Source organism: Chrysochloris asiatica, unplaced genomic scaffold (genome assembly GCF_000296735.1).
Source record: "Chrysochloris asiatica unplaced genomic scaffold, ChrAsi1.0 scaffold00066, whole genome shotgun sequence".
NCBI classification, from domain to species: Eukaryota; Metazoa; Chordata; class Mammalia; order Afrosoricida; family Chrysochloridae; genus Chrysochloris; species Chrysochloris asiatica.
In genome coordinates this window covers 11,432,425-11,451,013 of record NW_006408584.1, presented here as the reverse complement: position 1 = coordinate 11,451,013, position 18,589 = coordinate 11,432,425, and the positions used below count along the sequence as shown (strand labels likewise).

The 18,589-nt window shown below is 39.1% G+C and overlaps 1 protein-coding gene across 1 annotated transcript in view; it reads left to right on the top strand.

The window, feature by feature from the left end:
• Positions 1 to 18,589, top strand: part of LOC102829971 (probable ATP-dependent RNA helicase DDX60-like) — a gene marked incomplete at its 5' end in the record, with an annotated part of 180,523 nt that overhangs the window by 150,930 nt on the left and 11,004 nt on the right. Inside the window, 3 exons of the mRNA XM_006864549.1 lie at positions 2,942 to 3,089; positions 7,821 to 7,963; positions 18,387 to 18,538. Of these exons, the coding sequence (XP_006864611.1) occupies positions 2,942 to 3,089; positions 7,821 to 7,963; positions 18,387 to 18,538 (443 nt within the window). The remainder of the gene's footprint in view (positions 1 to 2,941; positions 3,090 to 7,820; positions 7,964 to 18,386; positions 18,539 to 18,589) is intronic.

Below are 18,589 nucleotides of genomic sequence, written 5' to 3'. Positions count from 1 at the left end.
CAAATATCTGGCCAACTAATTGGAAGAAATCTGTATCTGTGACCATTCCAAAGAGAGGTGACCCAACGGAATGCAGAAATCATCAGACAATATCTTTGATATCCCATGCAAGTAAGGTTTTAGTAAAGGTAATAAAGAAATGGCTTCAAGCATACATTGACAGAGAACTTCCAGAGGTTCAAGCCAGATTCAGAAGAGGACATGGAATGAGAATATCATTGCTGATATCCAATGGATCTTGACTGAAAGCAGAGAATACCAGACAGATGTTTACTTGTGCTTTATTGACTACACAAAGGCTTTTGATTGTATGGATCATGACAAGCTGTGGACAACATTCTGAAGCATGAGTATTTCTGAACACTTAGCTGTGCTCATGAGGAATGTGTACATGGACCAAGAGGCAGTTGTTTGAATAGAACTTGAGAACACTGAATGGTTTAAAATTAAGAAAAGTGTGCGACAGGATTGCATTCGTTCACAGTACTAATTTGATCTCTGCATGCTCAGCAAATAATACAAGAAGCTGGGTTCTATGAAGAAAACCATGGCATCATGATTGGAAGACCCATTAACAATCTGCAATATATGGATGATACAACCTTGCTTGCTGAAAGTGAAGAAGACTTAAAACATTTACTGATAAAGATTGAAGAACACAGCCTTCGGTATGAATTGCATCTCAATGTAAAGAAAGCATAAATCCTCACCATTGGACCAATAAATAACATTCTTATCAATGGAGAAAAGACTGAAGTTATCAAGGACTTCATTCTTCTTGGATCAACTATCAACACTCATGGAAGCACCAGTCAAGAAATCAAATGACCTATTACATTAGGCAAATCTGGTGTACAAGACCTTTAAAGTGTTGAAGAGCAAAGATGTCAGCTTGAGGACTAAGGTGCGCCTGACCCAAACCATGGTATTTTTAATAACCTCATATGCATGCCAAAGCTGGACAGTGAATAAGGAAGACTGTAGAAGAATTGGTGCTTTTGAGATATAGTGTTGCAGAAGAATATTGAAAGTGCCATGGCTGCCAAAAGAGCCAACAGGTCTGTGTTGGAAGAAGTGGAGCCAGAATGCTCCTTAGAGGCCAGGATGGCCAAACATCATCTCTCATACTTCGGACATATTGTCAGGAGGGACCAGTCGCTGAAGAAGGCTATCATGTTTGTTAAGGTGGAGGGTCAAAGAAAAAGAGGAAGACTCCCAGTGAGCTGGATTGGCAAAGTGGCAGCATCAATGGGCTCAAGCATGACAACAATTGTGAGAGTGGCCCAGAACCAGGCAGTGTTTTGTTCTGTTGTGCATAGGGTCGTTATGAGTTGGTACTGACTCAATGGTACCTAAGAACAACAACTATGTTCTTTAGTTTTTAAGTTGTTGCTAAGTGCCACTGAGTCTGTTCTGACTCAAAGCAACCCTTTCAAGGAGCAGCTGGTGGGTTTGAACCACCAAGCTTGCAGTTAACATTCCAGTGCTTATCCTATAACTCTCCCCTTATCTGGTATTTCTTTCCTTTCCCTATAAATTTGGTAATCAGTCTTTCTATCTCTTTAAAGAACAATGCTGAATTTTGATGGATATCACATCTTATCTATAGATCGCAGCTTTGAGAAGTATTGATATTTTTATGTTAAGTCGTCCTAGCCATGAGCCTGGTATATTTTACCATTATGGTTTTTTTTTTTTTTTTGGTTCCTTTTAGTAGTGACACTTACTATGACATTTGATTTATTATATAAAACTTTCTCACAAAGAAACCCCCATGTTTAGATAGTTTCACTGGAGAGTTATCACAAATCATTAAGCAATGACATCAACTTTTCCCAAACACTTCTAGAGAAGAAAAGGGGGAACTACATAACTAAGTCTAACACAGCTTCATCGTAACACAAAATCTGACAAGTACTTTACAAAAATGAAAGTTATAAATATATCTAAATATGTTGTTATGTTGTTGTTGTTAAGTGCCGTCGAGTCGGTTCTAGATGCGAAAAATTCCTAACAAAATATTTACAAAGTGAATCCAGCTTGATTTTACTGTATGGTGTTATTATTACGTGCCATCCAGTCAGCACCAACTCACAACAACCTATCACAACAGAACAAAACACTACCCAGTCCTTCACCAATCTCACAATTGTTGCTTTGTGTGAGCCCATTGCTACTGCTACTGTGCCAATCCATCTTTTTGGGGTGTCTTCCTCTTTTTCTCTGACCATCTACTTTACCAAGCATGATATCCTTCTCCAGGTACTGGTCCCTCCTGATAATATGTCTGAAGCATGAGAGACAAAAAAATGTCTGGGCATCCTGGCTTGTAAGGAGCATTCTGCCAGTACTTGTTCCAACACAGATTTGTTTGTGTTTTGGAAGTCCATAGTACTTTCAATATTCTCCTCCAAAACTATAATTCAAATGCAACAATTCTTCTAGAGTCTTGCCTGTTCATTGTCCACTTTCACATGCAAATGAGATTACTGAAACTACCATAGCTTAAATCAAGTTCACCTTAGTCCTCTAACTGACACCTTTGCTCTTGAACACTTTGAAGAGATCTTGTGGGACAGACGTGTTCAATGCAAATTTTACAGTATAAATTACATTTATCCCAGGTGTTTTAATTTGTTGTTTTCTCTCTAATAAGTCACTAAATTCTTCAAAAATTCATAAATCTAATAGCACTTCTGGGTAAACTTCTATTTTAAAAGTTGTTTGATTAAGTAGTATAAAGCTATAATAAAAGTAAAGGTATTTTTCTTTATAAATGCAAATAGAAACAAAAGTAATTTTACTTTAATTTTGCAAATGAAAGAATTAAGCACTGACATTATTAAATATTATAGAATTCTATCACAATGTCCTTTATCCCTCCATTCTCAAAGTATGCATTTCAATGAAAGTATCTCTCTGAAAATAACTTGGACTATAGGTATTCCTTGATGAGCTCCCTGAGGATTTTAATGCTTCTTTACATGAGTATAACATGAACGTGACAAAGGACTTTGCTTCTTTCCTGCTAATTGTTTCCAAAATGACTGATATGAAGCAGGAATATCAACTCCCATTGTCAAATATCAGTAAGTATCTTTGATTTCTATTGTGGAACAATTTAAAGAGTAAATAATCTTGTCAAAGTATAATTTACCCCAGAATATATATGTTTTTAATTGTGAATTGTGTGTCAGTTTCCATGGGAGAGCATTATCCATTATCCTTATATTCATCCTATCATATTTCGTTTCATTGCAATGATTACAATCCCCTGCATGCATCATCAAACAACCAAAGGGTATGTCTGACACCCCCACCACCAGCCGCCAACATACAGCCCCTCCCTCTCCCTGAGCCCAGAGTCTCCAGCCACTCCTTCTTTCCACATCCTCATCTCTGCCTCCATCCCTGGTGTCATTGCCTCCCTGGACAGGGTTCCACACTTCGCTTTTCTCCCTCCCTTGATGGTTCCAGGGATCTCCACCCCTGAACTTCAAAATCAGCTGCTACCCTCCTCTTGTTACAAAATATTTACATGTACCTTTCCAACACTCACTGTCAGACCTGATAGCAATCATTCCCCATTGAACCATAGGAGTCCTATCCCCCATACCTTTTATCAACCCCATCCAGACAGGTTGGATGGAAACAACTCAGTGGAGATTATACCTTTCCCCGTATCCTCTGGAACTAAGTTCCATACTGAAAGCTTGTAAGCTAGTCACTTCTTGCCTTTGTAGCACCCCCATTTTGGGTATCCAATGTCTAGGTTCCCCATCCTTGTCGGCCCTGTTTACCAAGGGGGTGGGAATGATCCTCACTGTAAAGATTTGTTCGCTCCTTTATCATACTGCATCCACAAGCATAGGTCAAGTTCATCCAATTGTAGTGGGTTACTCTTTTTTTTTTTTTTTTTTTCTTCCTCTTCATGCCAGGTCAAATGGATACTATCTGCAAGTGTGAGTGTTCCTGTACACCTCCCCTCACTTCACATCAGCTGGATGCTTCACATTCCACTCTAGTCCTTTGGGGCCATATCCCTACCCCTGGGTCGAGGAGTCCCCAGGTCTTGTCATACTGCTAGTTAGCCAAGTCTCAATCCAGGTTAAGAGAAGTCTATTGAATGGGGTCAGACTTAGCTCACAACTTCATTGATGTTTTTTTCCCTCTTCCCCTTATCAGTGACCAATGTGGTCAGCAGAAGACCACATGCCTGCTTGTGTATTCCACTTAAGTTTCAGTGTTGGAAGGGGTTTTGCCTTGAGGGGACCTGACCACTTGCCTTGATGGCTCCCAGGGGAACAACTTATTAGTTCTTTAGTAGTCTTCTGTTCTTCTGGCTGCTCCAAGTTGGTCGACTTGCCCTTTCAAGTGGAAACCCCCCATCTCCCAAGATTCTGGATGGGGATCAGGATTCCACCTATGGTCTTGTACAATGCAAAGGCTCCACAGGGAGCCTCCTTCACTGGGCAAGTTCCATTCCCATTTTAGGTATTCCAATCAGTTATAGGCTGAAGATGGACTTACAAGCTTTCTATGGTGATGTTTCTGGCTATTCCTCTCTCTCCTCTTCAAGTGTCTATTTTACAATAGTAGGCAAGGGAAACCAAGATTCAAAAGACAGCCAAGCATCTTAACATTATTTCCCCACTTTTACCCATTGAAACCATGTTTGTTTTTTATTGCAGATAGCTTCTCGGCTTCCAGCTCATTTGTCTCAGTTACTTTTTTCTGTTTTTGTACATGTGTTGACATCTTTAATTGTGTTTTCTTGGACATTTTCAGTAGTTATGTGGGTTTTTGATGCTTAAATTGATGTATGTTGCTTTGCTGTTAAGCTTATTGAGTGTCTCCTGGTAGATATGATATGGAGATAGGCTTCCCTTTTCATGTGTAATGCCTAGCAGCTGGTATTGGCTATTGTCCAGGTGGTGGGATATTCAGGGTATGCTTGTAGCTTGGCTATATGAGCACAATTGCTTTCTCTTCTTGAGTAAGGTATGGGGAGTAAGCTCCCACTCCTGGGAAAAGAGTGAAGCCAAAAGGACCAAAGACAGAAACAATATAAAAGCAGAGACAGAAACTACCAATCAAAAACAAACTTAAAATCATAATTGACTATCCAGTGGCCTTTGCTGTTTAGGCAGAGCTAAAGGGCCCCACCCAGGTCAACTTTGTGTCTGGGTACCAGAGCCAGATGTCATAAGAAGCAGCCTGTGGGATTCCTCTATGTGCCCTGTGAAAACTGCGGGTGCAACGCTGGACCCTTTTGGGGGTGTGCTCCCATCTGCCTTAAGGTGTCTGGTCTGGGCAGTGAGGGCATGATTGGAGTGAAGAGGAAAGATATGTGAAAAATGAAAAGTGAAAGATGAAAAATTGATCACACCTCTTCCTCCAGACAATCCAGCTTCTAGCGCTGGGTCACTGCCTCCGCTTGGCTGTGGTCCCGTCCTCCAACCTCAGGACCTCCGGGGAGCCACCAGATTGATTCAGAAATTGCTGTATTTTGCTTCCACAGGAAAATTTCTCCACTGCTGGGCACGGGAAACTGGTACCCGCAGCCTTATACAAGATCCAGATCTCCTCCGCTGTTCCGCGGACCTCTCCTCTGTTTTTTCTGCCCTTTTCAAAGGAGCTTTTACTATCTGTCTCTGCTTCCCTCGCCCTCAAACCAGAAGTCTACCCCAGAAAAATTTTTGTTGTTCCTGTTGTAGTTAAGTGCCATTGTGTCTGTTCCAACACATAGCGACCTTATATGAGGTTTCCAAGGAGCAGTTAGTGGGTTTGACCGCCAACCTTGTGGTTAGCTTTACAGTGTGTATTCTACAATGCCATATCAGGAGTCCAGAAAATTAGTAGAATCTTGGAAAAGTCAGTTGTCCTTAGAATAGGGAATATTTTCTGTTTTCCAAAGCAAGAAATTTTGTGTTTATTAGAAGTTTAAAAGGCAGTGTAGAATGAAATTAAAGTTATTTACAAAACATCTTGATTTAATTTTGCTTTTGAGTCAAGCCTGGGAAATGGAGTTTGAGCACCTATGAGATAAAGAAAAACTAGGCACTCATCTGTCCCTTTTTACTTTTTATCTATTTATTGTGATTTAGATGTAAGTTTACCAAGTAAATTGCTTTTCATTCAACAATTCATGCCTATTTTGATTCATGATATTGATTACAAGCCTCACAATGTAATCATGCTCTTCCCACTTCCTCCCTGCAGTTACCATTTTCTTCCATCCTTCTTTCACATCCCTTTGTCTTCTGATTTGGTCTCAGATAGTTCATTGCTCCAAGGAGTGCCTCCCTCCTTGGTGTTACTGTTCATCTTATAGGTCTGTCTAGCGTTTTACTGAAAGTTGAACCACAGGGGTGAGTTCATGCTTAAAGGGTGTGTAAGGACCATAGTTGCTAGGATTCCACCATTCTTTATCACAGCAATAAGCCTGGTCTATTTTCATTACTTTGGGTTTTGTTTCACAGTTTTCTGCAACTCTATCCAGGACCTCCTACTGTGATCTCCTTCAAAGGGGTCAACAATGGTAGCTGGGCATCATATAGTTCTTCTGGTCTTAGTGTCATGGATGCTGAAGTTCACACATTTCATTAGTTCTTTGGATAATTGTTTCCATGCATTTTAAATTTTCTTCATTCTTCTTGACTGGGCAGTGAGAGGTCAATAGATGGTTACTAGTCAAAGTGGGATAAAGAACATTGTCTTTGCGGACTATGTTATGGGAATTGATCTTGATGTACCCCAACTCACTTTGTCTTGAGAGGAAATATACTTTGTATTAAAAAACATAGGCTCTTAGCAACTACCTGGTTCCAAATCCTGGTTCTGCTATTTATTAGCATTGAAACGTTAAGTAAATGAATCAATATTTTCCTGCCTTACATTTATCAATAGATATTTAAGAATGAGAATAGCATCATTTACTTAATTTTGGTGAGCTTAAAGTGAACCAGTTAATATAGATATATCCATTTCTTTAAAAGAGCTCTTGAAATATAGTAAACATTATTAGTGCTTGCTTTTCCTTTTTCTTTCTCAGAAGTTATTAGATATAAACTTCTCAGTAGATGAGAAAAGAAAAGAAACAAAAAACAAAAAAGGAACTATGATAAAGGGAAGTAGCTTAACTGAGATCGCAGTTTCCCCTGCTCTTCGGAAACCCTATATAGGGTCACAATGAGTCAGAACAGACTCAATGGCACTTGACGACAATAACAAGAATATTCACACAGTAGACCTGGTGTGGTGCTATAGGAGAAAGCACTGGACCACAAGGTCAGTTTGAACCACAAGTCAGTGGTTCAAACTCACTAACAGCTCCTTGGAAACCATATACATGGTCGCTATAAGTAGGCACTCACTCAACGGCACTTAACAACATGAGTTAAATTTAATTTTTCACTTTTGTTGATCAAAACAACTTAAATTAAATACAAATTTTGATAATAAAAATAGCAACATTAGTATCTATCATTTAGTGAATATATTCTATTTCAAGTAATACTAATCACTTTTATGTGATGTATCTTTTTCAGTCTTCATTATGTCAGCCTTGAAAAGTTGAAAGATTCCACTTCTAGCAGGGTCTAGAACATGTACATTTGTTGTTAAGTGATGTCAAGTCACTTCCGACTCATAGGAACCCTGTATAACATTTCTGAGAAGCAGCTGGTGGATTTGAACAGCTAGTATTGTGGTTAGCAGCCCAGTGCTTATCCTACAGCATTACACCTAGACTTTGAACAAGTACATAAGGCTTGACAATTGGTTGATGTTTATAAACTAATGTATCCCAATCCATTCAGAATTTACAGGTAAAGAATGTGAAGACTCCCAGCTTGTGGCTCACTTAATGAACTGCAAAGAAGGGAGAAAAGCTGTTTCACCATTCGTTTGTCTTTCTGGAAACACAGATGTCGATTTGCTTCAACCCCAGATGGTTAATCAGGTAAATGGAGAATGAGATTAATGAATAAAGGGTGTTTGAAAGAGAATGGATTTACTCTGCTAGAAAGCCCTGAAAAGACTTCAAAAGACTCCAGGCAGCAAATGTAACCAAGAAAACGGTACTTAGGAGGCAAGTAAGATTTCATGAGGTACCTTGCCTTTTTGAAGCACTTTGTTGACGCATTTTTGAAGACTCTAGGGTGATTGAGATAAGTTTGCTATTAGAATAGCAAGTAGAATATTTTCCAGCTCTCTGAATATTACTGTTATTAAGTGCCATGGAGTCAGTTCCAACTCACAGTGATGCTGTATAAAGTTTCTGAGAAGCAGATGGTGAGTTTGAACCACTAGCCTTGCAGTTCAAACCAAATTTTTTGTCCAGTGCTTATCCTATAGTGCCACATCAGAATGTAGTAAATCCCATTTGTACTCTAATACCAACCAACTGCCATTGAGTTGATTCCAACTCATATCAAACCTGTGTAGAGTTTCAAGGATGTAAATCTTTACAAAAGCAGAAATTCTCATTTTTCTCCAAGAGACCTTGGTGGGTTTGAACTTTTACCTTGCATTAGCAATCCAGCACTTATCCTGAAGTATCACCAGGGCTCCATTGTATTCTGATAAGTGGTATGAAAATGGAGTGCATGTTGTTGTTAGGTGTGACCTTAGGTACAACAGAACAAAATATGGCCCGGTCTTGTGCCAACCTCACAATTGTTGCTATGTTTGAACCCATTGCTGCTTCCACTGTGCCAATCCATCTCACTGGGGGCCTTTCTCTTTCTCTGAACCTCCACTTTACCAAACATGATATCCTTCTCCAGGGACTGGTACCTCCTTATGATAGGTTTGAAGTATGAGAGACAAAGTCTGGCCATCCCGGTTTCTAAGGAGCATCCTGCTAGTACTTCTTCCAACACAGATCGCTTTGTTCTTTTGGTAGTCCATAATACTTTTAATATTCTCCTCCAACACCATAACTCAAATGCATCAGTCCTTCTCAGGTCTTCCTTATTCACTGTCCAACTTTCACATGCATATGAGGTTATTGAAAATATCATGTTTTTTGTCAGGCACAAAGATGTCCTCAAACTGACATCTTTGCTCTTGAACACTTTAAAAGGTCTTCAATGGTCTTCCTTATGCACTCTCCAATTTTCACATGCATATGAGTTTAATGAAAATACCATGACACTGATAAATTTATAACAGGATAGAATGTCTCTGTTTTATTGCTATGCTGCTGCTGTTTTTAGGTAACCTGAAGTCAATTCCAACTCATAGCAACCCTATGCACAACAGAAAGAAATACTGTCCAGTACTGCACCATCCTCAACATTTGCTATGCTTGAGCCCATTGCTACTGCCATTGCGTCAATCCTTCCTCTTTTTCAATAACCCTCCACTTTACCAAGCATGATGTATTTCTCCTGGGACTGGTCCCTCCTGATAACATGTCTGAAGTCCTTCTAAGTTGTACTTCTTCAAAGATAGTTTTTTTTGCTCTTCTGGCACATATTTTGTTTGTTGTTGTTGTTGTTAGGTGTCATCGAGTCAGTACCGACCCATAGAAATCTCATGCAGAGCAGAACGAAACACTGCCCAAACCTGGGCAAACCTCACTATTGTTGCCACGTTTGAGTCCATCGATGCTGCCACTTAGCCAATCTATCTCATTGGTGGGTGGGGGCTTCATCTTTTTCTCTGGCCCTCCACCTTACCAAACATGATCGCCTTCTCCAGTGACTGGTCCCTACTGACAATATATCCGAAGTATGAGAGATGAAGTTTGGCCATCTTGGCCTTCATGGAGCACTCTGCTGCACTTCTTCCAACACAGATCTGTTGGTTCTTTTGGCAGCCCATGGCACTTTCAATATTCTCCTCCAACACCATAACTCAAAAGAATCAATTCTTCTACAGTCTTCCTTATTCACTGTCCAGCTTTGGCATGCATATGAGGTTATTGAAAATACCATGGTTTGGGTCAGGCACACCTTAGTCCTCAAGCTGACATCTTTGCTCATCAACACTTTAAAAAGGTCTTGTGCAGCAAATTTACCTTATGCAGTACATATTTGATTTCCTGACTGCTGCTTCCTTGAGTGTCGATAGTTGACCCAAGAAGAATGAAGTCCTTGACAACTTCAATCTTTTCTCCATTGATAAGAATGTTGTCTATTGGGCCAGTGGTGAGGAATTTTGTTTTCTTTACATTGAGATACAGTCCATATCGAAGGCTGTGCTCTTTGATCTTCATCAGTAGATGTTTTAAGTCCTCTTCACTTTCAGCAAGCAAGGTTGTATCATCTGCATATTCTAGCTTGTTAATAAGCCTTCCTCCAATCCTGATGCCACATTTTTCTTCATAGAACCCAGGTTCTCGGATTATTTGCTCAGCATACAGGTTGAATAAGTATGGCAAAAGAATACAACCCTGTCGCACAACTTTCTTAAATTTAAACCACTCAGTGTTCCCATGTTCTGTTTGAACAACTGCCTCTTGGTCCAGGTACAGATTCCTGATGAGCACAATGAAGTGTTCTGGAATACTCATGCTTCGCAATGTTGTCCATAGCTTGTCATGATCCACACAGTCGAAAGCCTTTGTGTAGTCAATAAAGCACAGGTAAACATCTTTCTGATATTTTCTACTTTCAGCCAAGATCCATCAGACATCAGCAATGATAATCCTCATTCCATGGCCTCTTCTGAATCAGGCTTGAACCTCTGGAAATTCTCTGTCAATGTATGATTGTAGCCATTTCTGTATTACCTTTAGCAAAACTTTACTTGCATGGGATATCAAAGAGATTGTCCGATGGTTTCCTCATTCCATTGGGTCACCTCTCTTTGTAATATGCACAGATATGGATTTCTTCCAATCAGTCAGCCAGATAGTTGTCTTCCAAATTTCTTGACAGAGATAAGTGAGTGCCTTCTGTGCCACCTCACTTTCTTGAAAGATTTCAATTTTTATTCCATCTATTTCTGGTACCTTGTTCTTTGCCAGTTCTTTCAATGCACCTTGGACTTCCTCCTTCAGTATCATTGGCTCTTGATCATATACTGCCTCTTGAAACGGTTGAACATTAACCATTTTCTTTTGGTACAGTGACTCTGTGTATTCCTTCCATCTTCTCTTGATGTTTTCTGCATCATTCAATAATTTATTCTGGTGGTACATTCAAAATTCTTCTCCAACACCATACCTGAAATTCATCAATTCTCTACGGTCTTCCTTATTCATTGTCCAAAGTTCACATGCATATGAGGCTATTGAAAATACCATGGCTTGTGGAGGCAGCTCTTCCCCAGTTATATATTTTGAGTGCCTTCCCACCTGAGGGACTTATCTCCAGCACTATATCTGACAAAATTCCTCTGCTATTCATAAAGTGAATGGCTAAACATTTAGATGGAGTCTGCCTATTCTTCTTCCTAGTCTGTCTTAATTTGGAAGTTCTGCTGAAACTGTCCATCATGCATAATCTTGCTGGCATTTAAAATACTGTTGACATAGTTTCCAACATCACAGCAACATGCACGCTTCCATAGTAAAATAAAATGACAGATGAGTAGTAGTGATATTGCTATACAATCCCCTTCAATTAGACCAAGACCTAGAAGGTGCCTAATATGAACTGATGCAGACTTGTAATTGTTCCTATTGTTGTTCTGGAGGTAAGGGCCAGTTCTATTTCACTTATTTGAAGCATCTCTCACTGGTAAATACCTGCAGTATCTGCGTACAACTCAATAGCAGTTTGCTCTTTGCCTTACCCAACTCACCTTATACAATTTCACTTCGCTAGTGTAGGGTGTGAGAATAGCATGGGGGCCACATCTGATCTTCTCTGGCTTCACAAATTGGGAAGGAGAATCAAATTCAGTATCAGCTCAAGGCTAATGCTTTATAGATAACCATCCCTGCCAAGGCACTTTTTGCTTCTTTAATGAGTATGAAAATTCACCACCATAGTCACACAGAACTCATAGACAATATTCATGATTCTGGGATTTATTAGGGAATTTAACAGGTTATAATTTAGGATCAGAAACTGTCAGATACAGTCCTTTCAGTCAGGAGTGCCTCTTCTCAACATTATCCAGAGGCATACCTCTCTATTTCCCGCAGTTTTTCAGCCTCTCAGACACTGCCCTCCTCAGGCAATGTCACATTTCTTTTAGCGTTGCCAATAAATACCCAAAGGACATGCCAGTCTACCATAAGCATCAGCCTGAAGGCACTCAGCTCTAGTTCCATGAGTCAGCAACCTTAACTCCCCCAATTAAGTTGTTCTTGTTGTTAAGTGCCGTCAAGTCGGTTCCGACCCATAGCGACCCTGTACAGGGTTTCCGAGGGTGTAAATCTTTACAGGAGTAGAAAGCCTCATCTTTCTCCCGCGGAGCGGCTGGTAGTTTCGAACCGCTGACCTTAAGATTCGCAGCCCGATTCGTAACCACTACGCTACCAGAGCTCCTTCCCCAATTAAGTAGAGGTAATCTATTGGAAGGTACTTAACGACAAAAATAAGCAGAGGCCACAGCTAGCCTCCTGCCTGAAGGTACTCAACTTTAATTGTTCCCCAGGAAAAATGACTACTGTGATTCATGCCCTTGATGCTGCTGCCACTTCTCTAGTGTCACAGCACTTTTCCTGCATCAGTGAGGTTCAGTACACATGTCTCTCATGTTCCAAATTATACACTCCACTCCTGACTCTTCTTTCATTATGGTAGTGAAATCCTCCCATTTCTGCATCTGATATGACTCATTGTAAATCCAGCAGATGACAACCTGACCAATCTCCCTGGTTAGATTTCTTATCGTGATCAACTAAATGATCCCTGTTTCAAATGGTCCCAGGTGAGAATTTTTATTCAATTCCTCCCAGCTGGAGTGAATGGTAATAACTGTTTGCTGTTGTTAAATGTCGTTGAATAAGTTCTGACCCATAGCGACCCTGTATAGGGTTTCCAAGGAGTGACTGGTGAGCTTGAACCACCGACCTTGCAGTTCAAATGGCTTTGCAGTCTGGCGCATTAACCCATAGTGCCACACCAGGACTGTTTAGGCCTCTTTAATGTGTGTTTGTGTATGTGTGTGGGTGGGGGTGGGTGGTCAGTAGAACTTTCTGTTAAAGTGTTTGATTAGAAACTTTCTTTCAACTCCATCAGCATCTGCTGTATTCCTCCCATTTCTTAGTTGTAGTTGTTGTTCTTGTTGTTGTTAAATGCTGTCAAGTCAGTTCCAACTCATAACAACCCTGTATAGGGTTTCCAAGGAGCAACATGTGGATTTGAACTGCTGACCTGTAGTTTGCAGTTCAGTGCTGATCCTACAGCATCACTCCAGGAATTATCTGAAAACCTCTGCCCTGCTTGGTTAAATTATTTACCAATTGCCTCTTTCCATTCTTACTAAATGCCTTTTCCCATTCTCCTATGAATTAATCTTATGCTTCTTGCATCTGAAAAACCTATGTGGGGATGTGGTGCCTTGAATTTACTTGATAAGACTTTTCTGTCTAAAGTCTTCTTAATTCCCACCAAGTGATTGGGTGAGACCATGCAAATAAGGTATACAGGACTCTAAAGCTGGGATTGGTTCATTTTGCCCTCCAGCTAGGTTTAAAATGAGCCATCTCAGAAGAAGAGAAAGAAGATCCCAGCACCATCAAGAAGGAAACCATGAGATCCCTACATAGAAAAACAGCAACAGCAGAGGTGAAGGCAGAGACAACGGCAGAGGCAGTGGCATGGAATGACAGAACTGCTTGATTCTATAGACTGAGTAAAGCTGAGCGCCTACAGAGAGGTGACTGGCTTACAGAATGTGCCCTTTGTACATTCATAGCCTGACTAAAAGAGCTTTGCATCACTTGCCAGAGCAGGGGGGAGGCCAAGGGACCACAGGCTGAGAGGCTGAAGACAAGATTGAGGTATGCCTGCAGTATGGCATACCTGACTGGAGAACTTCTGCATTCCGAGTTAGTTTTGATCCTGAATGTTAAGAGTCCTGGTGTTGCACTGCAGGCTAATGCGTCAGACTGCAAGGTCATTTGAACTTCAAGGTCGGTGGTTCAAGCTCACCAGCTGCTCCATGGAAACCCTATACAGGATCGCTATGGGTCAGAATCAACTCGAAAACACTTATCAACAACAACAACAAGATGACGATGGTTAAAAGAGCCATCTCAAGTAATTTCACTGTACCACAAGGATATAATCTTTTAAGATACATTTTGCTTTTGTTATGCATTACTTTTAGCATAATAATAAGCATGCATTGCTAAAAAAAATTAAACAGTAAACAAACACCCATGACTGAGGAATACACATTTCTAGTGTGTTCCTTCCATATTTCTTTCCCTTTGCCACCCCTCTTTTTCCAATGTACTCATTAACATAATTTTGATTCCCATTCTCCTCTTTTTGCAGTGTTTATAGCATTATTACATATTCCCTTACACAGTTTATGTGTATTTTCTTTTCAATTTTTCCTTAACAAAAAAGAAATATTTAATGTTGTTTTCTGGATGTTACTTCTTTACAACAAGCATTATGCACCTATGTGGTTACATGAAGCTCTTTGTTGTTATATGAAGCTCTGTTTTATTTTCATTATTTTATGTTCACCCCATGATCATAATATATCATGGGGTGAACATAAAACAATCAATTTATCTATTCAGTTATTACTGAATATTTGTGTTTGCTTCTAAATTTTATTATCACAAATATGGATTTTATTTATTATCTCTGTGAATATTTGGTGCCCCTATTCTAAAGTTTATCTTGAGAGTAAGTCTAGAAAAGAATTTTCCATTGAAAGACATTTAGGCTGGCGCCATATCTTTGCTATTGTGAATAGTCACTCTGATCAACATAGGTGTGCATAACCTATTTGAGTCCTTGTTTGTATTTCTTGTGGATATATACCAAGTAGAGGGATTGCTGTCATACACTATTTCTATTTTCAAGTTTCTGCAGAAATTCCATATCTTTTGCCACAGAGGTTAAGCCATTTTACATTGCCACCAGCAATGGAACCCATAAACATCGATATCTTAGGCATTAGTGAGCTGAAGTAGACCGTTATTGACCATTTTGGATCTGACAGTCACATGGATTACTATGCTGAGAATGACAAATTGAAGAAAAATGGCTTTGCATTCATCATCAAAAAGAACATATGAAGATCTGTCTTGAAGTACAACACTGTCTGTGATAGGACAATATCTATACATCTAACGGAAGACCAGTTAATACCAGTATTATTCAGATTTATGCATCAACAACTAAAGCCAGTAATGATGACACTGAAGAATTCTACCAATGTCTTCTGTGTGAAATCGATCAAACATGAAATCAAAATGTTATGATAATTGCTGGTAATTGGAATGCAAAGGTTGGAAACAGAGGATCAGTAGTTGGAAATTGCGACTTCGGTGATAGAAAGGACACTGGAGATTACATGATAGAATTTTCCAAGGCCAATGACTTCTACATTGCAAATATTGTTTTTTAAACAACATAAAAGATGACCATATATATAGATGTCACCAGATGGACTACATTTGTGTAAAGAGATGGTGGAAAAGCTCCATATCATCAGTCAAAACAAGGCCAGGGGCAGACTTTGAAACAGACCATCAACTGCTTACAGGCAAGTTCAGGCTGAAGCTGATGAAAATGAGAACAAATCTATGAGAGCCAAAATATGACCTTGAATGTATCCCACATGAATAGAGAGATCCTCTCAAGAGTAGATTTGATGCATTGTATAGTAAAGACTAAGACCAGAAGAGTTGTAGATGACATCAAGAACATCTTACAGGAAGAAAGCAAAAGATCATAAGCCAAAAAATAAGGAAAAAACAAAAATGGATGTCAAAAGACACTCTGTAAGTTGCTCGTCAGTACAGAGATGCTAAAGCTAATGGAAGAAATGAGGAGGTAAAAGAGCTAAATAGAAAATTTAAAAGGTCAGCTCAAGAAGACAAAGTCAAACATTATAATGAAATGTGCAAAGATCTGGAATTAGAAAACCAAAGGGAAGAACACACTCAGCGTTTCTCAAGCTGAGGGAATTGGAGAATATATTCAAGTCTCAACTTGCAAATTGAAGAATTGTAAGGGCAAAATATTGAATGATACAGAAAGCATCAAAAGATGAGTCAAGGAATACCGAGTCACTCTACCAAAAAGAAATTGTCAGTAGTCAAACATTTGAAAAGGTAGCATATGATTAAGAGTCAATGATATATTGACTCATATATATATATATATATATAAGACTCATATATAAGAAGCCCATGGTATATTATTAGCAAAGAATAAGGCACCAGGAATTGATGGCATACCATTTGAAATCTTTTAACTGATGGAGCACTGGAGGCACTCACTTACCAATGCCAAAAAATTTTGAAAACAGCTATCTGGCCAAATGACTCAAAGAGTTCCATATTTGTGCCAATTCTAAAGAAAAGTGATCTAAGAGAATGCAGAAATCATAGAACAATAGCATTGACAACAACAACATTGATATCACATGCAAGTAAAATAATGTGAAAACAGTTGCAACCATACACTGACAGAGAACTTCCAGAGCTTGAAGTCATATTCAGAAGAGAAGGTGGAATGAGGGATATCACTGCTAATGTCAGATGGATCTTGGCTGAAAGCAGAGAATACCAGAAAGATGCTTACAGTTTACCTGTACTTTATTGACTGTGTAAAGGCTTTTCAATTGTGTGGATCATGACATGCTCTGGACAAAACTGCAAAGAATGAGCATTCCAGAGCACTTAATTAGGAATCTGTACATAGGCCGAGAGCATTTATTCGAACAGAACAAGAGAATAATGAACAGTTTAAAATTAGGAAAAGTATACACCAGGGTTGTATTCTTTCACAATACTTATTCTTTCTGTATATTGAGCAAATAATCCAAGAAGCTGGAATATAGGAAGAAGAACCTGGCATCAGGATTAGAGGAAGACTCATCAACAACTGCAATGTGCAGATGATATAACCTCGTTTGCCGAAAGTGAAGAGGACTTAAAATACTCACTGATTAAGGTAAAAATACCACAGACTTCCCTATGTGCTGAACCTAAATATAAACAAAACAAAAATCTTCACCACTGGATCAATAAACAGCATCCATTTAAATGAAGAAAGATTAAAGTTGTCAAAGACTTCATTTTGCTTGGATCAACAAACAACACTCTGAAGCAGCAGTCAAGAAATAATGTATTAGGCAAACCTGCTGCACAAGATGTCTTTAAAGTGTTCAAGAATAAAGGCATCCGTTTGAGGACTACGGTATGTATGCCTGATCCAAGCCATGGTATTTTCAGTAGCCTCATATGCATGTGAAAGTTGGACAGTGAATAAGTAAGACCATAGAAGAATTGATGCATCTGAGTTATGGTGTTGGAGGAGAATATTAAAAGTACCATAGTCTGTCAAAAGTACAAAGCAATCTGTGTTGAAAGAAGTACAGCCAGGATGCTCCTTGGAAGTCAGGGTGGCCAGATTTCATCTCTCATTATTTAGACATATAAAAATGGACTAGTACCTGGAGAAGGATATCATGTTTGGTAAGTGGAGGGTTGGTAAAAAAGAGGAAGGCCCTAAATAAGATGGATTGGCACAGTGGCAGCAGTAATGGCAGTAATGGGTTCAAACGTAGCAAAGACTGTGAGATTGGTATAGCACTGACAGCAATGTTGGAGGGTACGGTTCTCTCCACACCCTAACGAGCAATTTGTTGTTTTCTGGTCTTTTTTGTTTATTATTTTTATTTTGCTATTAACGTTGCTGTGACATGATACCTCATTTTTGTTTTGATTTGCATTTTTCTAATGGCTAATGCTCATGAACATTTTTTCATGTTTGTTCGCTGCTTGGATGTCTTCCTTGTTGAACTGTCTGTTCATGTCCTGTGCCCATTTTTAAATTAGGTTGTCTTTTTCTTTTAGAGGTGTTATTGTTTTCTTTACATTTTACAGATGAGGACATTGTCTGCTATACAGTTGCAAAAAAATTTTTTCCCAGTCTATTTACTCCCTTTTTGCTCTTTTGTCTAAATCTTTTGATGCACATTAAGTTTCTAATTTTTAGGACATCCCATTCATCTATTTTGTCTTCTGCGGTCTGCTTTTAATAACATTTGATAATATGTTTATACTATATATTAGAGCTCCTATTATGCCATGTGTTAGAGCTCCTAGGTTTGTCCCTATTTTTTCATGGATGATCTTTATGGTTCTAGGTATTACATTTAGGTGCTGTTCTGTTTATGAAGTGTGTGCTTTAAAATCATTAAAAGAAGTAACTAAGCATACTATAAGAGATCATAAAATGTCTTCACATAAAAATGACACATTAAGAGAAAATTTATTTCTTCAGGTAGTTTTGCACTCAATTCGTATCAATAGCAATCAGGCTCCTCTGCTGTGGTCAAAAATTTTTGATAACAAAGGAAGAATAATGCCACTTAATGCATATGCACTTGATTTCTATAAGCATGGTTCTTTGGAAGGATTAGCCCAGGACAACAGGTATGTTTCATCTTATAAGGTAACCACAATGGGGTTGGGGTGGGGGGTTTA